The sequence below is a fragment of the Schistocerca nitens genome, chromosome 5 (assembly GCF_023898315.1).
Source record: "Schistocerca nitens isolate TAMUIC-IGC-003100 chromosome 5, iqSchNite1.1, whole genome shotgun sequence".
Lineage (NCBI taxonomy): Eukaryota > Metazoa > Arthropoda > Insecta > Orthoptera > Acrididae > Schistocerca > Schistocerca nitens.
In genome coordinates this window covers 450,241,931-450,267,602 of record NC_064618.1, presented here as the reverse complement: position 1 = coordinate 450,267,602, position 25,672 = coordinate 450,241,931, and the positions used below count along the sequence as shown (strand labels likewise).

At 42.0% G+C, this 25,672-nt stretch overlaps 1 protein-coding gene across 1 annotated transcript in view; it reads right to left on the bottom strand.

Moving 5' to 3' along the window:
* Nucleotides 1–22,986, bottom strand: part of LOC126259895 (alpha-L-fucosidase-like) — a 138,555-nt gene extending 115,569 nt beyond the window's left edge. Inside the window, exon 1 of the mRNA XM_049956974.1 lies at nucleotides 22,398–22,986. Coding sequence (XP_049812931.1) covers nucleotides 22,398–22,617 — 220 coding nt within the window. The 5' untranslated portion in view covers nucleotides 22,618–22,986. The remainder of the gene's footprint in view (nucleotides 1–22,397) is intronic.
* Nucleotides 22,987–25,672: the final 2,686 nt, after the last annotated feature.

Sequence of the window (25,672 nt, the reverse complement as noted above, 5' to 3'; positions counted from 1 at the left end):
TTGTATGAAATCCTGACACAGCGTTTTGGAATGCATAATGTCGCCATTAAGCTTGTCCCACAGCTCATGAGTCATGACCAGAAATAGCTCTGCCTCGCAGTTTGCGAAGAGCTTCTGGATCGTGCAGATGAGACCTAGATGTTCCTTACTAGAATCATAACTGGTGATGAGACATGGATCTATGGTTATGATGTTGAGACCAAGGTGTGGCACCAATTATTTATAGGGACATGTATGTTAACAGACTGAATTGTCATTCCTACTGATGATGTCTTCCTTCTTTCTCAATTAAGCAGCTTCAAAAAACTCTCCTCTCCCATTGAAATAAAATTACAAAACAAGTCTCGATCTCGAAATCTATGTGAAGAACTATGTTAGATTGTTGTCACTGCAACATCAAATATACATTGCATGTGCAAACTGACATTAGACACTATAATTTAACCAAATTCAATTTAAAACTGAAAATGGGATGAAGATTCAATCATATTAACAAATAACTTCTCCTAGGATGTATCTCAGATTGTTGTACAGCCCTATGTAGTATTCTCTACTAGCAATTAGCTTGTTCAAGCCATTAACAAGTCAAGAATAATTTTAGCATTTTTCTCCGTTATCTTCAACAACTAGCACAGCTGTTTTATGCACAGAGAGAGTGTGATTTATGTGCCCAATGCAGCTGGGAACTGCCACAGGAGAGCACCGAGGTCACAAATCATGATGAGGAGCACATTCTGTGAGATGTAGCATGTCGTAGCAGAGCATGCAACAACCACGACAGACACTGTGTCTGGTATGCTTTGCAATAAGAAAGGTGTGCTGTGTGAAGATGACTTACCCGCAAGGAACTATCTGTGCATAACATCTCATGAGATAGAACTGAGGTCCAGCACAGAACTTACTATTTGCATAACAGCTATGATTAAGTAGCAGTGTTGCTTTAATAACTACATTAAATGCCGCTCATCCCTAGTTACTGGAAGGGTAGATAGTGGGAACACGTTGTACACACGCTGTAACTACAACTGTTTGTAGGCTGGTGTTGACCAAAGAGGCAAGGAGTCGTATGCACATCCCTATAAATACATTTACACTCCCCCCTCCCCTTTCCCTCATCTCCCAAAATTATTTCTGTGGATGCGATAACTCCTTATCACAATAATATGAGGAATTTAAAATGTGTTTCTTGTAAACACAATCATATAGGTCAGTTCTGTGTTAGACGTCTTGACTTCCTCAACATGGGCCCTGGGCACATTTATGTTCCACTGTGAAATGGGTGCCATTTCAATACTGAGGTTTTGTATTTTCTTTGCCCATATCGTGTGAGAATGTTGCAACAGAAGAGAGTTCATTGGTGGGGAGGGCTTTTTGATTCTGTTAGTCAGATTTCAGGAACCACACTACATTTTTCTTTTCAATTGAGAAAACTAATAAATTATGAGAGAGAACTTCTGGCCCATACTTACCTTCAGTAAGCTAAATGTGTACTAGTGCTGACAGGCACACATTAAAAAAATGAACCTAACTTTCAGAACTCAATGAGGGGAGAGGGATAATTTGGGGAGGGTTAGAAAGGAAGGGTAGTTCATTCAGACCCTAACACAAGAGGGGCCCACATATAGTGAGTGTAGACCAGATATGGCTCAAATTCAAAGATACAGTATCAACAGAAATAGATAGATTCATACCGCAAAAGTTAACAAGAGATGGGACTGATCCACAATGGCACACAAAACACATCAGAACACTGCTGCAGAAGCGATGAAAAAAGCACGCCAAATCCAAAAGAATGCAAAATCCCCAAGACTGGCTAAGTTTCACGGAAGCTCGAAATTTCGTGTGGACGCCAATGTGAGATGCTTTTAATAGTTTCCACAATGAAATATTGTCTCAAAAATGGTAGAAAACCCACAGAGATTCTGGTCATATGTAAAGTACACCAGTGGCAAAAAACAGTTAATACCGTCACTGCGCGATAGCGATGGAAATGTTACCGATGATGGTGCCACTAAAGCGGAGTTACTAAATACAGTTTTCCGGAATTCCTTCATAAAAGAAGACTAAGTAAATATTCCAGAATTTGAAACCAAACAGCTGTTAGCATGAGTGACATAAAAGTAGATATCTTAAGTGTTGCAAAACAACTCACATCACTTAAGAAAGGCAAATCTTCCAGTCCAAATGGTATACCAATCAGGTTCCTCTCAGAGTATGCAGACACAATAGTGCCTTTCTTAGCAATCATATACAACTGCTTACTTGACGAAAGGTCTGCTCCTAAAGACTGGAAAGTAGCACAGGTCACACCAATATTCAAGAAGCGAAACAGGAGTAACCCATTGAATTACAGACCCATATCACTGACCTCAATTTGCAGTAGGATTTTGGAGCATATATTCTACTCGAACATTATGAATCACCTTGAAGAAAATGACTTATTGATACATAACCAACACCGATTCAGAAAAATATCGTTCTTGTGCAACACAGCTAGCTCTTTATTCCCATGAAGTAATGAGTGCTGTCGACAAGGGATCTCAGATCGATTCCGTATTCCTAGATTTCCAGAAGGCTTTTGATACCATTCCTCACAAGCGACTATCAATCAAATAGCGTGCATATGGAGTATTGTCTCAGTTGTGTGGCTGGATTCGTGATTTCCTCTCAGAGAGGTCACAGTTCGTAATGATAGACGGTAAATCATCGAGTAGAACAGAAGTGATATCTGGCATTCCGCAAGGGAGTGCCATAGGCCCTCTGCTGTTCCTGATTTATATAAACGATCTAGGTGACAATCTGAGCAGCCCCCTTAGATTGTTTGCAGATGACGCTATAATTTACTGTCTAGTAAAATCATCAGACAATCAATTCCAATTACAAAATGATCTAGAGGGAATTTCTGTATGGTGCAAAAAGGGGCAATTAGCTCTAAACAAAGAAAAGTGTGAAGTCATCCACATGGGTACTAAAAGATATCCAATAAATTTTAGGTATACGATAAATCGCACAAATCTAAGGGCTGTCAATTCGACTAAATATATAGGAATTACAATTACGAGCAATTTAAATTGGAAAGACCACATAGATAATATTGTGGGGAAGGTGAAACAAAGTCTGCACTTTGTTGGCAGAACACTTAGAAGATGCAACAAACCCACTAAAGAGACAGCAAGTAGTTTACACTTGTGCGTCCTCTGCTGGAATATTGCTGTGCAGTATGGGATCCTTACCATCTAACACTTGGTTCAAGAATCATAAAAGAAGATTGTATACATGGTAGAAGCCTGGAGATCCTGACAGGTTTCAGATAGATTATATAATGGTAAGACGGAGATTTAGGAACCAGGTTTTAAATTGTAAGACATTTCCAGGGGCAGATGTGGACTTGGACCACAATCTATTGGTTATGAACTGTAGATTAAAACTGAAGAAACTGCAAAAAGGTGGGAATTTAAGCAGATGGGACCTGGATAAACAGACTAAACAGAGGTTGTACAGAGTTTCAGGGGGAGCATAAGGGAACAATTGACAAGAATGGGGGAAAGAAATACAGTAGAAGAAGAATGGGTAGCTTTGAGGGATGAAGTAGTGAAGGCAGCAGAGGATCAAGTAGGTAAAAAGACGAGGGCTAGTAGAAATCCTTGGGTAACAAAAGAAATATTGAATTTAATTGATGAAAGGAGAAAATATAAAAATGCAGTAAATGAAGCAGGCAAAAAGGAATACAAACGTCTCAAAAATGAGATCAACAGAAAGTGCAAAATGGCTAAGCAGGGATGGCTAGAGGACAAATGTAAGGATGTAGAGGCTTATCTCACTAGGGGTAAGATAGATACTGCCTACAGGAAAATTAAAAGAGACCTTGCGAGAAAAGAGAACCACTTGTATGAATATGAAGAGCTCAGATGGAAACCCAGTTCTAAGCAAAGAAGGGAAAGCAGAAAGGTGGAAGGAGTATATAGAGGGTCTATACAAGGGCGATGTACTTGAGGACAATATTATGGAAATGGAAGAGGACATAGATGAAGATGAAATGGGAGATGATATACTGCGTGAAGAGCTTGACAGAGCACTGAAAGACCTGTGTCGAAACAAAGCTCCGGAAGTAGACAACATTCGATTAGAACTACTGACAGCCTTGGGAGAGCCAGTCCTGACAAATCTCTACCATCTGGTGAGCAAGATGCATGAGACAGGCGAAATACCCTCAGACTTCAAGAAGAATATAATAATTCCAATCCCAAAGAAAGCAGGTGGTGACAGATGTGAAAATTACCGACCTATCAGTTTAATAAGTCACGGCTGCAAAATACTAACGCGAATTCTTTACAGACGAATGGAAAAACTAGTAGAAGCCGACCTCGGGGAAGATCAGTTTGGATTCCGTAGAAATATCGGAACACGTGAGGCAATACTGACCCTACGACTTACCTTAGAAGCTAGATTAAGGAAAGGCAAACCTACTTTTCTAGCATTTGTAGACTTGGAGAAAGCTTTTGACAATGTTGACTGCAATACTCTCTTTCAAATTCTGAAGGTGGCAGGGGTAAAATACAGGGAGCGAAAGGCTATTTACAATTTGTACAGAAACCAGATGGCAGTTATAAGAGTCAAGGGACATCAAAGGGAAGCAGTGGTTGGGAAGGGAGTGAGACAGGGTTGTAGCCTCTCCCCGATGTTATTCAATCTCTATATGGAGCAAGCAGTGAAGGAAACAAAAGAAAAATTCGGAATTGGTATTAAAATCCATGGAGAAGAAATAAAAACTTTGAGGTTCGCCGATGACACTGTAATTCTGTCAGACACAGCAAAGGACTTGGAAGAACAGTTGAATGGAATGGATAATGTCTTGAAAGGAGGATATAAGATGAACATCAACAAAAGCAAAACAAGGATAATGGAATGTAGTCGAATTAAGTCGGGTGATGCTGAGGGAATTAAATTAGGAAATGAGACACTTAAAGTAGTAAAGGAGTTTTGCTTATTTGGGGAGCAAAATAACTGATGATGGTTGAAGTAGAGAAGATATAAAATGTAGAATGGCAATGGCAAGGAAAGCGTTTCTGAAGAAGAGAAATTTGTTAACATCGAGTATAGATTTAAGTATCAGGAACTCGTTTCTGAAAGTATTTGTATGGAGTGTAGTCATGTATGGAAGTGAAACATGGACGATAAATAGTTTGGACAAGAAGAGAATAGAAGCTTTCGATTTGTGGTGCTACAGAAGAATGCTGAAGATTAGATGGGTAGATCACATAACTAATGAGGAAGTATTGAATAGGATTGGAGAGAAGAGAAGTTTGTGGCACAACTTGACTAGAAGAAGGGATCGGTTGGTAGGACATGTTCTGAGGCATCAGGGGATCACCAATTTAGTATTGGAGGGCAGCGTGGAGGGTAAAAATCGTAGAGGGAGACCAAGAGATGAATACACTAAGCAGATTCAGAAGGATGTAGGTTGCAGTAGGTACTGGGAGATGAAGAAACTTACACAGGATAGAGTAGGGTGGAGAGCTGCATCAAACCAGTCTCAGAACTGAGGACCACAACAACAAACACCAGGTAATATTGATGGAGGACATCGAAAAAGTGCAAAGAAGGGCAGCTCGTTTCGTGTTATCGTGCAATAGGGGTGAGTGTGTCACTGATATGATACGCAAGTAGCAGTCACTGAAACAAAGGCAGTTTTCTTTGCAGCGAGATCTATTTACGAAATTTGAATCACCAACTTTCTCTTCTGAATGCATAAATATTTTGTTGACACCCACCTATGTAGGGATAAATTATCATCATAATAAAATACGCGAAATCAGAGCTTGAACGGAAAGATTTAGGTGTTCCTTTTTCCCACGCACCATTCGAGAGTGGAAAGATAGAGAAGTAATATGAAAATGGTTCAATGAACCCTCTGCCAGGCACTTAAGTGTGAATTGCAGAGTAACGATGTAGATGAGTATAGAGTTTCTTTCTCTACAGATTAACCTCACAAGACTAGTGTCTTTCTCCTTTGATGGAGATGGTGGTGACTTCATCACTGTGGAAACATTACTCAGTTTCGGGGAAGATTTATTTTTTAGGGGTGGGGGGGTGGGAGGGGGCACTTGTAGCTTTAGTACGTTTGCCTGGAAACTCTGCTGGCTGCACAAAGTAGAGAACTGACTAAGTGGCAACTTCACCATCACAAGAGCAGTAACATGTGCAAGTGTTTGCGCGCAGTTTCAGTTGGTCAAGTCTGCATTGAGGAGTCTCTGTTCTGAAGTGTGGTTTTGGTCACTGAAGGAATTTGTTGTTGTGGTCTTTAGTTGGAAGACAGGTTTTATGCGGCTGTCCAGGCTACTCTAACCTGTTTTTTTTTTTGTGTTGGGGTCTAAGGGCGCTCAACTACTGAGGTCATTAGCGCCCAGTCACAATTGTTAGAGCACATAGAATCTAGTAAAACTCAAGGGGAGGGGGGGGGGGACACACACACACCAGAAAGTCCTTACAAAGATGCAGATAAAATAAGTAAAAGAGTTAGATGTCTTTGGACAAGCCAGTCAAAGTTATAAAACGAAGAACACGAGCAGCTGCTCGAGTGTCATCAGCTAAAATATCCGGTAAAGTAGATGGCAGGGACAGGACAACACGAGATTGACTAAAGCGGGGACACGACAATAAAACATGGCGCACTGTTAATGCTTGACCACAAGGGCACTGTGGGGCTGGGTCACCGGAGAGCAGGTAGCAGTGGCTAAACCGGCAATGCCCAATCCGCAACCTGGTCAGAAGGACCTCTTCTCGCCGAGATGGTCGGGAGGAGGTTGTCCAAGCAGTTGGGAACGGTTTTACTGCCCGGAGCTTGTTTCCTTGAAGGGATGACCAAGTATCCCACCACAACGACACAAGCCTCTTACAAACAACCCCACTAACGTCAGATGACGGGACACAATGGGAGGCTGGCCGAGGCAGGAGGACTGCAGCCTTGGCTGCAGCATCAGCAGCCTCATTCCCAGGCACTCCTACATGTCCGGGAACCCACAGAAAGCTGACAGGAGAGCCATCATCAGCGAAAGAATGGAGGGACTGCTGGATCCGTTGCACCAAGGGATGGACCGGATAGGGAGCTCCAAGGCTCTGAAGAGCACTGAGTGAATCAGAGCAGAGTACATACGATGAATGGCGGTGGCGGCGGGCATACTGAACGGCCTGATGGAGAGCAAAAAGCTCAGCCGTAAAGCTGGAACATTGGTCGAGGAGCCGGTATTTAAAGGTGACGGCCCCGACGACAAAGGCACAGCCGACACCATCGTCAGTTTTGGAGCCAATGGTGTAAATAAAGGTGTGACTGGCAAGTCGCGCACGAAGTTCGACAAACCGTGAGCAATACACTGCAGCCAGAGTACCCTCCTTCGGGAGCGAGCTAAGGTCGAGATAAATATGAACCGGAGCCTGGAGCCAAGGTGGTGTCGGGCTCTCACCCTCTCTGAAGGTGGTAGGGAGGGCAAAATCCAATTGTCGAAGCAGGCGATGGAAGCGGACTCCAGGGGGCAGCAGGGCACGCACATACAACCCGTACTGATGGTCGAGAGAATCGGCGAAGAAGGACTGATAAGAGGGGTGGTCGGGCATTGACAACAACTGGCAGGCATACCGACACAGCAGTACTTTGCGCCGGTAGGTCAATGGTAATTCAGCAGCTTCAGCATAAAGACTCTCGACGGCACTAGTGTAGAAGGCTCCGGTCGCAAGACATAACCCCCGTGGTGGATGGAGTTGAGACGGCGTAAGAGGGGTGGCCGAGCAGACGAAGCTCCCATAATCCAGCTTCGATCGGACTATGGACCGATACAAGCGAAGCAGGACAGTGCGATCCGCTCCCCAAGATGAACCACTAAGAACTCTGAGGACATTAAGGGAACGTGTACAACGGGCCGCCAAATAAGAGACGTGCGGAGAACAACAAAGTTTCCTGTCCAATGTGAGCCCTAGAAACTTGGTTGTTTCCACGAATGGGAGAACAACGGGACCGAGATGTAAGGATGGCGGAAGGAACGCTTTATATCGCCAAAAGTTGATACAAATCGTCTTCTCTTCAGAGAACCGGAAGCCATTTGCCACACTCCATGAGTATAGGCTGTCTAGACAACGCTGAAGGCAGCGCTCCAGGAGGCATGTTCTCTGGGCACTGCAGTAGATCGCGAAGTCATCGACAAAAAGAGAGCCTGAGACAGTAGGTGGAATGCAATCCATAATTGGATTGATCGCGATGGCAAAAAGGGCTACGCTCAAGACGGAGCCCTGAGGCACTCCGTTCTCCTGGAGGAAGACGTCGGACAATACAGAACCCACACGTACCCTAAACTTTCGATCTGTTAAAAAGGAATCAATAAAAAGGGGCAGGCGACTGCGTAGACCCCACCTGTGCATAGTGCGGAGGATACCTCCTCTCCAACAGGTATCATAAGCCTTCTCCAAATCGAAGAACACGGCTACCGTTTGGCGCTTTCGCAAAAAGTTGTTCATGATGAATGTCGACAAGATCACAAGGTGGTCAACAGCGGAGCGGCGGCGACAAAAGCCGCATTGAACATTGGTAAGTAGCCGTCGAGATTCAAGAATCCAGACTAACCGAGCGTTAACCATGCGCTCCATCACCCTACAGACACAGCTTGTAAGAGAAATGGGGCGGTAACTAGAAGGAAGGTGTCTATCCTTCCCGGGTTTAGGTATAGGAACAACGACGGCGTCACGCCAATGCATGGGGACCTGACCTTCGGTCCAGACACGATTGTAGGTACGAAGAAGGAAGCTTTTGCCTGCCGGAGAAAGGTGTGCCAGCATCTGAACATGAATGGCATCTGGCCCCGGAGCAGAGGACCGGGACAGTGCAAGCACACGTTCGAGTTCCCGCATAGTAAAGGGGGCATTATAAGTTTCCAGATTCAGCGAGTGGAAGGAAGGTCGCCGAGCCTCTTCTGCCGCTTTCCTGGGAAGGAAGGCAGGGTGGTAATGGGCGGAGCTTGAAACCTCCGCGAAAAAGCGGCCGAAGGCGTTGGAGACAGCCACAGGATCAACAAGGACCTCATTACCTGAGGTCAGGCCAGGTACCGAGGAGTGGGCCTTAATGCCCGACAGCCGACGCAGGCCACCCCAAATGACAGAAGAAGGAGTAAAACTGTTAAAGGAGCTGGTGAAAGAGGCCCAACAAGCTTTTTTGCTGTCTTTCATGACTCTACGGCATTGCGCTCGGAGTCGTTTGTATCCAATACAATTCGCTAATGTAGGATGGCAGCGAAAAGTGCGTAAAGCACATTGTCGAGCACGGATAGCGTCTCTACAAGCCTCATTCCACCAGGGGACGGAAACGCGACGCGAAGAAGAGGTAGTATGAGGAATGTAACGTTCGGCAGCATTGATGATAACAGCCATGAGGTATTCGACCTGACTGTCACAACTGAGAAAATCGTGGTCCGGAAAGGTCACCAGGGAGGAGTAAAGTCCCCAGTCAGCTTTCGGTATGTTCCAGCTCGAAGGACGTGGGGATGGGGTGTGGTGCAGGAGACGAACGACACAGGGGAAGTGGTCGCTCAAATAGGTGTCAGAAAGGACACAGCACTCGAACCAACGGGCAAGAGTGGTAGAACAGATCGAAAGGTCCAAGTGGGAGTAGATATGAGTAGAGTCCGAGAGGAAAGTCGGGGCGCCAGTATTGAGGCAGACAAGATTGAGATGGTTGAAGACATCCGCCAAGAGGGAGCCTCTTTGACAGGATGCAGGAGAGCCCCAAAGGGGATGATGGGCACTGAAGTCGCCAAACAATAAAAATGGCGGAGGAAGGTGAACAATCAAGTGCATCATGTCAGCCCGACTAACTGCGGATGACGATGGAGTGTAGACGGTACAAACTGAAAAAGTAAAGGCAGAAAGAGTAATACGGACAGCTATTGCTTGAAGTGGGGTGGTCAATGGGATGGGATGGTAATAGACATCGTCCCGAATGAGCAACATGACCCCACTATGAGCTGGAATACCGTCCACAGGGGTGAGGTCATACTGCTCCGAGGTATAGTGGGTAAAGGCAATACGGTCAGTTAAGGGCGCAACTTGGTTTCCTGGAGACCAAGGACGAGCGGACAGTGCAGGCGGAGGAGCAGTTGTAATTCCTCCCGATTAGATCGAATACCTCTTATGTTCCAATGTAACAAGGCCATCGCTAGTCAGAAAAAAAAAGGGGGGGAATGAGACGGGGGAAGAGCTGGTCACCTCGACGGCCGCGGAGGGCCAGGTTTCGAGGGAACAACGCTACAACCGGCGGGAGGCGGATCCTGTTCCATTGAGTCGTCGCCAGCTGCGGCCGCTGTCCCGGGTTGCGTAGGAGGGGCAGCATCATTTGCCAACAAGAGGCCAGCTGAGCGCCTGGCAGCAGAGCGTCCCGGCGAAACTGAGGACGGCCGGGAGCAGCGACTCACGGATGGAGCGTCAGACGAAACGCGCCGGGGTGGAGAGGGGGGATAGAGACTTCTTCTTGGAGGCCTTCTTGGAAGTCCGAGGAGGCACAGGGATGGTGGGCTGGACCCGAAGAAGGTCCTCACGCGCGAGGTCCGTTTTGGAACGCCGGACCTCGGAAGCCGGGGTCCGGAACGTTTCCCCGAGGGACGCCTGAGAAGAGGATCGCTTCTCAGGCGGCGTCGGGGGAGGTGGGGGGGGGGGTCGGGAAGGGTGGCCCCTGGGGCAGAGGGGGCGGGGGCCGCAGGGAGGAGGATTTGGAAGAGAGGGATTTGGGAGGCGGAGGCATAGACCCCGGATAGGGGGAGGAGGTGGAGGGGGGACAGGATAGGGGTGAGGATACTGTGGAAGGAGTGGACACGACAGAGGCAAACGAAGTTGTCAATGTCATGGGATGGAGGCGGTCATACTTCTTCCTGGCCTCAGAATAAGAGAGACGATCCAAAGTTTTGAGTTCTTGAATCTTCTTCTCCTTCTGATACGCGGGGCAGTCTAAAGATCTAGGCGAGTGGATGCCAGGACAATTAACGCACCGAGGTGGTGGGGTGCATGTATGTTCCTCACGAAGAGGACGTCCACAATCGCCACAAAGGGGCTCAGCCTCACACCGTGACGACATGTGCCCAAAGCGCAAACACCGAAAGCAGCGCATAGGAGGCCGGACGTAAGGTCGCACGTCGCACCAGTAGCACATCCCCCTCGAAGGCGAGGATAAAGGCCCCAGTGTCGATGCGACGGTCTTTGGGGCCGCGCTGGACGAAATGCATGCCTTGGCACTTCAGGTTGGCCCTGAGCTCATCAGATTGCAGCAGGAGGTCCCGATGAAAAATAACCCCCTGCGTCCTATTCAGTGCCAGATGCGGGACAATGGACACTGGGATGTCCCCTAGTCGGTCGCACGCCTGGAGTGCCGCCGACTGTGTGGCGGAGGTGGTCTTTATAAGAACGGACCCCGAACGCATTTTACTGAGAGCCTCGATTTCCCCGAAGATGTCCTTGATGTGCTGAACAAAGAACATGGGCTTGGAGGTGGCGAACGTCCCCCATCGGTCCGAGAACAGACCAAATAGTGGGGGAAGTACTTCGCCCCAAGCCGGCAGGCCTGTCCTTCCTCCCAGGGAGTGGCCAAGGGGGAAAGGGCAGGAGAACCAGAACCAGAGACAGTACCTTTCTTTTTAAAAGACTCGGCCGCAGAGCGACCTGATACATGTTGACGTTTCATCTGCGAAACGTCCGCCCCGACACCACCCACTCCGACCAGGGGCTCTCCCCACTGGCGCCACCCAGCCTCAGCAAGGGCCACCTGGCAGGATGACCGTTGCCGGGAGTCCTGATGCCCCAAGGAGACGGGCATCTACTCCTTGGCCGACGTGGGGAGGGTGCAGCTCAGGTATCGGCAGTACGATCCCTGTGTTGTCAGGGGGCTACAACCTAGAGGGTACATGACGACCCCACCACAACGGGCTGGCTACCGTGCTGGATTTCGGGTGCCATGGATAGTCCATCATGATCGTAGGTGCAGATGGGGACGCACTATGGGCGTAACTTGTATAACCCATCAGGCGTTTAGGACCAATTTGAGGAATCGTGGGTATGGTTACAACACCGTTACAATGCTGAGTGCCAAGGTCTTAGTGCACGGAGGACCAGTGATACACGACGTAAGGCGTCCTTCCCCAAAAGGCTCGTACTTCTGTAGAATTTTGAAAAATGGAGGTCAAACCCCAAGGGGGACCATCACATGGAAGGCCGAAACGGTTGAAACTCCTTTTAGTCACCTCTTACGAGAGGCAGGAATACCTCGGGCCTATTCTAACCCCCGGACCCGCAGGGGGTCACTCTACCCTGTGTGAACCTCTTTATTTCCAAATAACTACTGCAACCTAGATCTTTCTGAATCTGCTTTCTGTGTTAATCTCTTGTTCTCCCTCTGTGTTTATTACCACCCATACTTCCCTCCAATACTAAACTGGTGATCCATTGATGTCTCACAATGTGTCCTATCAACCAATTCCTTCTTTTGGTCAAGTTGTGTCACAAATTTCTTGTCTCCCTAACTCTGTTCAGTACTTCCTCATTAATTACATGACCAACTCGTCTAATCTTCAGCATTCTTCTGTAGTACCACATTTCAAAGGCTTCTGTTCTCGTGTTATTTAAACTGTTTATCGTCCATGTTTCATTTCCATACAAATACTTTTAGAAAAGAGTTCCTAACGCTTAAATCTACGTTCGATTTTCACAAATTTCTCTTCTTCAGAAGTGCTTTTCTTGCCATTGCCAGTCTACATTTTATATCCTCTCTATTTCGGACATCATCAGTTATTTTGCTACACAAATAGCAAAACTCATCTACTACTTTGAGTGTCTTGTTTCCTAATCTGATTCCCTTAGCATCACATGATGTAATTCGAGTACATTCCATTATCTTTGTTTTCTTTTAGTTGATGTTCATCTTATATCCTCATTTCAAGACAATGTCCACTCTGTACAATTGCTGTTCCAAGCTCTTTGCCGCCTCTGACGGAATTACAATGCCATCCAACCCGCAAAGTTTTTATTTGTTCTCCCTGGGCTATAATTCCTGCTCCAAATTTTTCTATTCTTTCCTTGACTGCTTGCTCAATGCACAGATTGAATAACACTGGGGATAGGCTACAACCCTATCTCACTCGCTTCTCAACCACTGCTTCCCCTTCATGCCCCTTGACTCTTATAACTCCCGTTTGGTTTCTGTACAAGTTGTATGTAGCCTTTCACTCCCTGTACTTTACCCCCACTACTTGCTGAATTTGAAAGAGACTATTCAAGTCAACATTGTCACAAGCTTTCTCCAAGTCTACAAATGCTATAAATGTACAAATGCTATAAATGTAGGTTTGTCTTTCCTCAACCTGTCTTCTAAGATAAGTACTGCCTCGCATTTTCCTACATTTTTCCTGAATCCAAAATGATAATCCCCACAGTTGGCTACCCATTCACGTTATACTGTACTGCTTTACACTGTTTTAGTCAACCATTACCCAATGCTCTTTTGAAACTCTCAACAACCTCTGGTTGACCTTTTTTCACTTTCTTTAGTTTTAATCTGCAGTTCATAAACAATAAATTATTGTCGGAGTCCACCTCTGCCCCTGGAAATGTTTTACAATTTAAAATCTGGTTCTTAAACCTCTGTCTAACCATTATATAAGCAATCTGAAACCTTCTGGTGTATGCTGGTTTCTTCTATGTATACAAACTACTTTTATTATTCTTAAACCAAATGTTAGCAATAATTAAATTACGCACTGTGCAAAATTCTATCATGGTGCCTACACTTTCATTCTTTTCCCTGAGCCCATTTCACCTCTTTTTCCTTCTCTTCCTCTTCTTACTATTGAGTTCCAGTCCCCCACCACAATTAAATTTTCATCTCCTTTAACTATATGAATAATTTATTTTATCTCATCATACATTTCTTCAATCTCTTCATTTACAGAGCTAATTAGCATGTAAACTTGTACTCTGTGGTACACATGGGTTTTGTGCCTATCTTGCCTACAATAATGTGCTCACTATGCTGTTCATAGTTTCTTATTTATTATCAGACCTACTCCTGCATTACCCCTGACTGACTTTGTATTTACAATCCCATATTCACCTGACGAAAAGTCCTGTTCCTCCTGCCACTGAACTTCACTAATTCCTACTATATCTAATTTCAGTCTGTCCATTCCCTTTTTAATTTTTCTAACCTACCTGCCTGATTAAGGGCTCTAACATTCCATACTCCGATCCACAGAATGCTAGTTTTGTTTCTCCTGATTGTAGAAGTTAGTTTCTAATCATGACTTGTTTGATTTTTGATGACATCATGGCTTCTGTCAAAGATCCAAATGGGGGACTATTTTACCTTTGGAATAATTTACCCAAGAAGATGCCATCATCATTAACCATACAGTAGCACTGCATGTTCTCAGAAAAAATTACAGCTTTAGTTCCAATTGCTTTCAGCCATTTGCAGTACCAGCACAGCAAGACCGTTTTCATTGTGTTACAAGGCCACATTAGTCAATCATCCAGACTGTTGCCCCTGCAACTAATGAAAAGGGCACTGCCCCTTTTCAGGAACCACACTTTTGTCTTTCCTCTCCACTGAACCCCTCTGTTGTGGTTCTCCTGTAGGGAGTATGGCTATCTGTATTGCTGCGGCAAGCAGGCCACCCCACAGATGGCAAGGTCGATGGTTCATGGCAGGGCATCGAAGGATATTGACATACAAATGTTGGTTTGGTTTATTTTAGTTTACTTATTTGCACGTTCCACAGATCATAACTGTGACTTCTCACTATGATGTGGAATAATTTAGATTTATAGTTATAGTACACTTTCTCAAAGAAAAGTAGAGCACCACAATTTGCAAGATTTTCTTCAGCCACATTTTTCCTTTTTTGTATGTGAATATTTATACTTACCTATACTGAATCTCTCTCACCAAATAAACATATTATTGCTTATCTAAAAGTTCTGTCATGAGGTAAGAATAGCTGTCTGTCAAACTGTTTGTTCCAAAGCAACATATAGATAGTTTTTAGCTTCAAAGTAGAGTATTTTTCATTTGAGTTTCATCTCCCAAATTTTCTTTTCATGCTCCAAACAGCATGGTTTCCTCTGCAGTTTACACACAACAGAGAATCTGAACAGACGTTATCAACTTCATATACTGATTTGCCACATGTTTCACATGTTGTATGCTGTTGCGGTGTGTCCCTGTGGCTAACAGTTGAAACAGCACATTGCATAGAGAGGTGTGATCTAACTTCTAAGTCAGTGGAATCAGCTGTTATGAGGTTGGTGCATGAATTTGTAGTGTTTTTATTTTGCATGTTGATATTTTCATTGGCATGGGTTTTGACTGTCATTTTTTAATTGTAGTTCACTATTGCTGTTTGAGTTTACATACTGTTATTTGGAGATAATGAATAGGGCTGTGAACGATAGAAATGGGGTGCCAAGTGGAGAAATTTGAACATTTCTGACACATTCTTCTGGTTGAGCTCAATAAAGGGGTAACAACAGTGGAGGCACCTAGAAATGACGATGATGCCATTGGACAGAGCACAACAAGAAACTCGTTTTCAAGTTTTAATGAGGAACATTTTGACTTTCTGTATTTAGGAAGACATCTGTTGTTTGATGAGGATTGTTTATACACATTAAACAACAAGGATCCACGGCAGTGTACCCAATAATTGGCAAATGTGATGGATCGTGATCATTCCACCAACATTCAACATTTGCATGTAATGTGTAAGGGTCAAAAATCGATTGTACGGGTACCACATGCTCTAAGCCAAAATCATAACAATTAGTGCCTGGCCATACGTGCATCTCTGCTTGCTCGTCATCAATTAGCTCGTGAACAACACTGACCATACTGACCCTGTATCATTACTGGTGACGAGAATGGTGTCTTTATGCTAACATAAGGAAAAGAATGGAATGGTTGAGCTCAAACAAAGCACTAACTACCTGTAAAAAGACTTATGTGCATTCAAAAACATAATGTTATGCATCTGGTGGAACAGCGATGGTCTGGTGTACTACGAATTGCATCCCTGAGGGCATAGCCATCACAGCTAGTATTTATTGTTAATACCTGAGACGTCTTGCAGACATAGTTCAAAAACAATGACCAGGAAGATTGCAGGAAGTGATGATATTCAATAACACCCTCCCACATGCTGCTAGACTGACAAAACATTATACAGGAACTAGCTTGGGAAGTCGTTCCACACCCACCTTATTCACCTGATCTTGTACCTTCAGATTTTCACCTTTTCTACTCTCTTATTGAACAACCTTCAAGAAAGTTCCTTTCCAGATGAAAATGCACTCTGAATGTGGCTCAGTAAGTTCTTCGTTTCAAAACCATGTGATTTCTACAGTCGCATAATAGAGAAGTTACCCCAGCATTGGCAGACTGTTGTAAATAGTGAAGGAGAATATATTAAATATATTATTGATGACTAAAGTCTCTCTTATGTGTATCTCTTGCGTATATTAAACTTATGGAAGAATGCTATGATCTTACGCACCAACATAATATATGCTTAAGCAACATTGGAGAACTGAAAGTTAGCTCAAATGCAGCTGTCTTCTGCAGAATGCAATTCATATACTTGATTATGTTTTTAATTTCTGTCATGCCAGTGTCTTACAGCTTCATCTTTATATCCTCCACTTTCGTTCTCACCCCATCCACTAAGTCTACCTTGTCCTGGGGTTTGGGGTGACTTTTCCAAACTCTCCCCATTTTTAACCTCACCAGTCATTTTTCTTTGACCTTCCTCCTTTCCCTTCAACCCTTCAGACAGAAAGACTAGTGCATCCAAATGCTTGCAAATTTCAATACCTTTATATGTGTGGTCTCCTTATTTTTTGTTCAATGGATCATCTTAGGCAATGATATTAGATTTGCCATCATAATACAATGGAAATAAATAGCAAAAAATACACACAATATAAAGTATGGTTTATGAGGATAGGATAGATTATTGGACATGGCGTAGATGGAAGACCCATCCCCCCATTTTCCTGAAATGGTTTAGCAAAACCAAATAAAACCTAAATTAGGATGGTCAGACAGCACAAAATCCATCCTCCCAAGTGTGAAGTCTGACTCTTAACTGCACTGCCTCATTCAGCTCATCCCTACTGTACAATATTCTTTGATATTAACACAGTTTTGCCCTTCACTGCAGCATACATTAAGGACATCCAATAGTGACTCTGGAACCAAAACTTGCTGCTAGCCCCTTATGCTAACTCCAGTCCATTTGGATAACTGACTCCAAGCCCATAAACAGGCCACTATTTCTCATTCACATTTGTATGCCCTCTCGTGTCCATGTGATAAACTGAATCAGCATCCCCCTCCCTATGATGAGTGAAATGCTGAACTCAGGAGACGTAACTATCACACACTACAGGTCTGTTAGTACAGATTTAGTTGACATCGAGTCAAAAGCTTCCCCAAACTCAATAAATAAAGATAATTCATTCTAATTGTTCAGCAGAACAATTTTGTTCACAGTTTGAACTTGAATATGCCAATTTGTCCCTCTGCCTGATTAAAATCCAATGTTTTCCTTATACGGTTGATAATAATTGCAGTGAATATCTTATCCATTCCAGGTAGGAGAATAGTTATGTAGTTATCACGTACTGTCCATCTGCTTGACTGTGAAGTGTAATAATGACAGTATTGTTCCTGTTTTGGGGAATTTCCTATCTCCATAGAAGTTCTAACAAGTTCTTTTTCTTTTATTTTGCTTCGAACTTTAATCATTTCTACAGAAAAACCATCAACTGCACACAGATACATTTCCTTCCATCAACCCTGAAATGGCAACACAAATAAAGGTCTGCAAGGGAGAGTGGTGCAGAGGTTTGTGGTGATGGTAAGAGGGAGCACTTACTGCCTCCCTCTAGAATCCTGAGTTCAGCATTTAATATACTACACATTTCTAGAAATGATTTCCCATGATTCTGCTAAACCTCTCTCATTCAGCTAATTGACCTCACTTGACCAATTGCAGTGAGACATTAATTTTTGCAGACACCCAAAAGCTACAAACTTCATCTGGCATTAGCTTCAGGATGTCATTATAAGCTATATACCTATGTGTGTGTATGAGTCACCCCTGAATTAGGCCTATACAAATGAAGAGGTCACAATGATTCAGGCTTAAGCCTCACTGTCTTGAAAAATGAGATTTCGCTGCAGTGAGCTATACTGACTATAGCTAGTGCATCTTCGGGTGAAATGGATTGTTGATTTTTCAACAGACGGTAAGTAGTCATTCTTCCTGCACTCCGCTGGAAATGAAAGAAACCCTAATATGCAGTACAATGGGAAGTACTCTCTGCCACACACTTCACAGAGGTTTGCAGAATACAGATGTAGATGTGACAAAAGATGCAATATTCCAGCTTATTTAGGATTCTTCACCTTCTCCTCCCAGCATCTGAGCATCTGTTCTCTGTATTTATTCTTACATTCTTCAGATCATTATATGCTTTTCTGAGTGAGTTTTTCGTCAAATTTCTGTCTGGCATTTCCATGTTCAGAATTTTGATCTATTCCTTAATGAAAGTAAATTTCTTTCAAGTCCCTACTAATTACTGCTAGCCAATTTCTGTAATGCTTAATTCGTAAACACAGTTTAGAATTTCCTTTGCAAACCTGTTTTCATCCATTTATGAAATCATAAAATTGCAATATTTGCTTCTTGACTGAATTTATGTTTTTCCCTTCTGAAGCTTAACACACTTTATGTGATTTCTTTTCACCAAAACTCCACACACACACACACACACACACACAGATATATAAACAAAGATGATGTGACTTACCGAACGAAAGCGCTGGCAGGTCGATAGACACACAAACAAACACAAACACACACACAAAATTCAAGCTTTCGCAACAAACTGTTGCCTCATCAGGAAAGAGGGGAAGGAGAGGGAAAGACGAAAGGATGTGGGTTTTAAGGGAGAGGGTAAGGAGTCATTCCAATCCCGGGAGCGGAAAGACTTACCTTAGGGGGAAAAAAGGACGGATATACACTCGCACACACACACATATCCATCCACACATATACAGACACAAGCTTGTGCACTACCAATAAACAGAGATATTTCCATGAACACAGAACAAGAGACAATTTCCATATTTCCAATTAACAGCATAACATAGTGAACAGGAACTGTTCAAATGCTGGAAGATTAATTTACCACAGATGGTCAGGTAGCACTGATATTAAAATAACTAAGCTCCTTAACAAATCAACTGAAAGATCATCTCATCTCTGAATAAAGAAGTACACTTGAAGGCAAATTCGGAGAATACTCAAATTTAAAATAGAGGCTATAAATATCCTTCGTTTTATCACATACTCAAGGTGCTAGCCTAGTATTTTTATTTTATTTATGTATTTTTGCAAGAACTATCCAGCATTATTTGTTTCTGTATTATAATATTTATGCTGTGTTAATCTGTTTCATTAATAAAGGAAAACTAACATTGTACAGAGTGTATAAAGGTAGACCTGTAGTAGGCATAGTGCTGCCTTTAATGAAGAACTAGTATATTTTGAGAAGAACAACTGTTTACCTTGTGCTATATATTAGGGTGAAGTGGGGTAAGTGTAACCACGTTTTGGCATAATTCAACTTTGACACCAAATTGCCAACTTGTTACTGAAGATATGATTTTGAAACTTCTCATGCTTAAAGTTTGACTTGTTGTCTTTTAAACAATCTACATTTTGTTTTTGAAAAAATAAATTACATGGTCAATTAATTGTTTTCAAAATTTTGTGTTGTGAGGTTACACTTGCCCCATGGTTCGGGGCAAGTGTAACCCCGCACCGTTGTACCCATACAGAGAATTGTAAAAGAGACTTGGGGTAAGTGACCTGATTACCCAATTTTTACTGAATTTGAGGATTTTTAAATTATTAAAATACCTTAAATTGTACTCAAGATATGAACTTTTTTGCACACGCCTCTTTGTATATTATGAAATACACAGAAAATGTTAGCTAAACTAAAAAATAAGTGTTAGCCTAAATCATAAAACACTGAAACAGAATGCTTCATAGATGATTTATTTTTGTTTTAGGCCAGTAATTTATTAGTTTAAATACTACAATGTAATATTTTTTCTTTAGTAGGCAATTTAACAAAAATAATAAAATATCTAGTATCAAGAGAAAAGAAAAATTCACTTTATAAGTTCACTTTCTATTATTTTTCATGGTAATTGAACTAAAGTTGTTGGCAATTTGTGTTTAACGCTGAACTGCCCTAATTCAACTTATTATATTCACACTTAGGCCCTAACTATTATTTAGTCACTGAATGTTGTATGAATCAAATGTAACACCAAATGTCAGGTCTCCCCTGTGACTCAAAGTAGGCTCAGGCAGCACTGAAATGACATCAGAGGATGGAACTTCAGTCTCATCTCTTCTATCAGGCCAGTAGAATGTGGTGCCACGCTTTGTCTTATTTTTGCATCTGAGGAAAATCACTTCTGGATCCCCTAAATCACTAATTTTGGTAACTTGGCCAATAAAATGAACTTTCTTACATTTTGTTGCAAACGTTACCAGAACATAGTTTCCAACTGGAATTTTATCTTTGGCTTCAAAAAGGTTTGCCTCTTTTTCTTCTTCACAGTTTATCATTTCTTTCCTGAGATCGGCCAGTGTTATTATGGTCCCATTTTCTTCATCACCACTTATTAAAGATAGGCCTCCTTCAGTTTCACTTTCTTCACTTGTTGATTCAACTTCGTCTTTTTTTCTTGTTACCCACATGATCAATCAGGGACTTTTTTCCACAACATTCCAAAATGCCATTTCGGATAAAGTAACAGCACTTTGTTTGGAAGATTTACTTTTCATTACCACACCCTTTTTTATGTAGATAATGCTTTTTCGTTTTGCTTTCTCCTTATTATTCTTGTTTCCTTTGAAATCTTTTTCTTTATAGATGGCATCTTGAAAAGTGGTAACTTCAGCTCCTGGTGCAATCCTTTTCTTCTTTGTTTCACCAGTGGGACTACACTGTCGGACTGTGTCATATTTTATAAAAGGAAACGTGGTTTAAAAATATAGTAGACTTAAATAAAAAATAAAATATATCTCACACAAACTTAGTAGGCCTACAAATCCAGCACATCAGGTATTCTGGTATCCATATGTACAGGAAGGCCAGTTTAGTTGATCTAGTGCGATAGCAAAAACAAGGTTATGGCTTAAATAAATAAACTTGTTCCGGTAAGTTTGTTTGGGGCAAGTGTAACCCCCCTGGTTACACTTGCCCCAGCCTGTTGGTTACACTTGCCCCACATGGGAAAAAGTTGGGGTAAGTGTAACCATGCCTGGTATATCAAGAGCTTTATCAGTAGAGTAAAATGAATCTCATATTTGAAATTTTCATGCAAAAGTTAGTTTGCAACCAAAAAAATGTGCAGTTATCTTTAAAACTGCAAAAATGACAGACCACCAAATTCTGAGCATGTCACTCACTCGCAGAGTGAAAATGCAGACGTCAATTCAAGTCCAAAAATTAATTACCAATTTATATCAGATTCAACAACTTATGGTTAAATATAACAAAGAAAGGAGTAAATTAATGTGTGTGATAGGTCAGAGGTAAAAATACAGCTTCTTTAAGGCACCATAAGCCGTGGTTACACTAACCCTATGGTTACACTTACCCCACTTCACCCTACTGTAAATTTTCTTATAAAATATTTCTTAAGGTTACATAAAATGCACTTCTTAGTGTTTTCATTTTTTATATTGGCTATTAGTCTCGTCTGTGTGAAAATAAGCATTTTATTACTTCAAAATGGTTTCTGTATCTCTTGTAAATATGTAAACAACTATCACTGTTCTTTTTTTTTTCCACAACAACTGTGTAACCTGAATATGTTGAGATTAATACAAAGCGTGATACATGAAGAAAAAGTGGAACTGTGTCTATAACACGGTGACTGCCAATCAATTTCTACTTATGAAGAGTTTTCACTCCTTCACTCCCCAACAAAGTGATTACGCGACATCAAATGGAATTATGGCCCAAAGCAATCATGGTTGAGTGTTCGTCAGTCTTGCTTCAATGAGGATGTGATGGCTTCCATGAGGTCACAGATGACGTCCTGGTACAGTTAAAAAATACAAGGTATCCTGCTGCCAAGGAGTTCGTACATACAAAAATGATAAAATTGAGAAGCTGTTCGTCATATTATTTCTTATTCGCAGCGTTGAGTGATTTGTTGTTTGGTTACCCCAGTAAAAACATTTAAATGTGCATAATGTGTCGCTCTTTGCGTGTTGCTACAGTCTTACCTTGCCAATTTCTCCAGAACCATTCTGATCCAAAACTGGGAACAGAAAACACGCCCCAGTGAATGAATATTCCAAATTTCGCATCGTCATACCAATTAGGTAGCGGCCTAGTATCTAGGCTGTGCCATGTAGGATCGTATTTGTTGGAGACAATTTGCCCATCTGCTAATACAAATGTTAAGCTCGCCGACAACACTATTCGAAACACAAACCACGCCATCTCCGCGTGCTGACTAATAAGTCAACAAACAACCGAAGGCTACTGCCAAGGAATGCAACTGCCAGTGATAAGGCTTAGGTCAGGGTTCCCACTAACTTCTGACAACGCATTGTTTGCGTTCGGAATAGCGTCTGCGTCAAGCAGTATTAATTGTTATGGCCCGGCTTATGACAAACATTGGTCACGTGCCCATGACCGCAAATTCGTAACTGCATGCCTTTCACCTTTCAGGAAACAATGTCATCAATACTTATTCGTGTAAATTCGGTTTGTACTTCTGAAACATATTTCTGGGAACCTGATCGTAACTCGTGAATTTATGCTACTACTTCTCAAAGCCAAATATATAAATGTTAAATCTTTCTAGCTATATGCTTCAAAATATTCACTATTACACTTCTGTACATCATAGAACTCTTTTAAACAGAGCAACTGTAACATGAAAGTGTATTGTGTTTCGTACAGATCACAGAATAAGAAACCCATGATTGAACGGATGAAATTTGCATATATCGCCCCATTCTTGACAAAGTAGAAACAGAGATAATGTTACAAAAACAAAGATCGAAATGTTTTGTGTACGGCTCAAAGATCTCTATTTTATTTTATTCGGCCTTCCACCAAATGACGAGACAAAGTAATTATCACAGTCTCTTATGATGTTAGACTGTGGTTATTATTCTAAAGTCCTTTGTGGAAATCACTAGTACGGATATAAACTATCTTTGTCCGAGAGTAGAAAGGAAAAAAAGGCAGAGAGAGAGAATTTCGCGCTTAAGAGATCGGTTTTCTCCGTAGTTGAACTGAATAAAGCGATAGATGGCGCTACGGTCACGCTACCGTGGTCCCTTGCGCTTGAATCCATCCCTCGGAACCCTGAACTACAGAGTAGAGGTAGGCCAAACGGTTATTCTGGAGTAACCGTTATCACAGTTCCAGTTATTCTTTGATAACAGTTATCGTTAACCGTTATTAATAACTGCCAAGTTATTTTTCGCTAGCGAATACCGAATACTCCGACAGTTAAATAACGACATAGTTGGAATCCATCAGTTTAGTTATCAGTATAACTGCGAGTAGTGTGAAATAGCAGGAATGTCGTATGAATCGTGTCATAACCTTAGCTTACTAACTCCGGGTACGTTTTAGTTGATGTTAGAACGATTATTAGTGTTTCATATTATATGTTTGTAGGTTATCGGTCGCTATTAGAAATATTATCTTCGCAGCTGCGACAGAAAGTACGCGAAACTTCGCCAAAGCACTGTTTAAGTAAAATGTTAACAACATGCGTTTTTAAGTATCAAGTAATATGTAAACTGAGTACTGTAGGTTAAATTCGAAGCTTAATTTCTTGTGCTGCTCACATAATAGAATAAAGTGTACAGCCTTGTAATACAACAAAAAATATACGTAATGTGACAGATTCGTTTACTCCTGTGCTGTGAAAGCTAGTCCTATTGGAGAAAGTGTGAGTACGCTAATCCAAGTTTTATGTCAGATTTGCAAACTGCTCGATTTCTCCAGCGACAGCATGTTTATAACATATGAAGACATGCAGATCGAAAAGGTTGACAGTGTTACATTTCTGGGACTACAACTCGATAATAAATTCAGTTCGGAAAGGCATACCACATTTTTTCATTATATTATTTCATAAGGGAGCATATTCTGTGGTAACTTATCAAACGTAGCAAAAGTTTTTCGCATGTAAAAGCGTGTAATAAAAATCGTTTGTGGTATCAATTCAAGAACATCATGTAGGAACCTGTTCTAGGAACTTTGTATTCTAACCACTGCTTCCTAGTATATTTATTCCTTAATGAAATTTGTTACAAGTATTTCCAACCAATAGCTTAATACATAATATCAGTACTAGAAATGGGAACAGCAATCTACATAAAGACCTAAAATTACTTACCTTGGTCCAAAAGGGGTCCAATATTCAGGAACATGCATTTTCAATAAACTGCCAGCAAGTCAGCAACCATTAAAAACTTGGTTTCAGATAAGGCACGGTTTACAGTGTGTTTGAAAGACTATTTGATACAGAAGTGACTGATTCCACCCGTCATCAATATGCCGGAAATGGCTATTTTAAGTGTGTCTATGACGTCACTACATACACATGGCAACAAACACGAAGATACATATAAATAATACAATATCATTTCCCACCAAAAATACAATCAAACCAATGGGACAACTGCGGGAAGTTGGGGGTTTTAGGCTGAGGACAAGCTAGTAAAAAAAACACACCATGATCCCAAAACACAAAATGAAGAACAAAAAGAAAGAAAATACAGCATTCTACTACACCAACAAAAATCTGCAGGAATCGGACACTTCACTTGAACAATATAGGTCAACTATAGGTGACCATATCAAAACACCAATACCCACAACTAAAAGTACGAAAATTGGAATCAGACATTTCCCTTGACCTACATAGGTCAACCTCAGATGACGATACTAAAACATCAACACACACAACTATGAAAATGGGAATCGGTCATTTCCGGTGACCTATATAGGTCCACCACAGCTACTGATGCCAAAAAACCAACACCTACAACTGCGAAAAAAAAACCACAATCCCAAAAGTCCACAAATCAATCATCCCTACATAAATTAAATCACATTCAATACTTCATAAATACACAAAACATCACAGCTAGAAAAAAAAATTAATTACCACCAGCAAATTCCGGCACTGCAACCTAGGTCGACAGTCCCCCCCCCCCCACACTCACACAAAAACCAACTCATAAACACCGTGCCGTAATGACATTCACACACCACAACACCTTTACGTCGAAGCAGACGGGTGGAATCAGACGCTTCCATTGACCCCTCCTCCTACTCTGTAGATGAATATTGTAACAGAGACTGATAGACCAGCTTAGGTAAAAATTCTGCTATATTTCAGTTTTGACAGCACTTGGTTGCAACAGTCAAGATCGGGTATTCTGTGTACGATAAATTTATTAAAAGTACGTAACTGTGTTTTATTCTGTCAGTGTACCAATTCTGTAAATATTAGCAGTTACTGTGA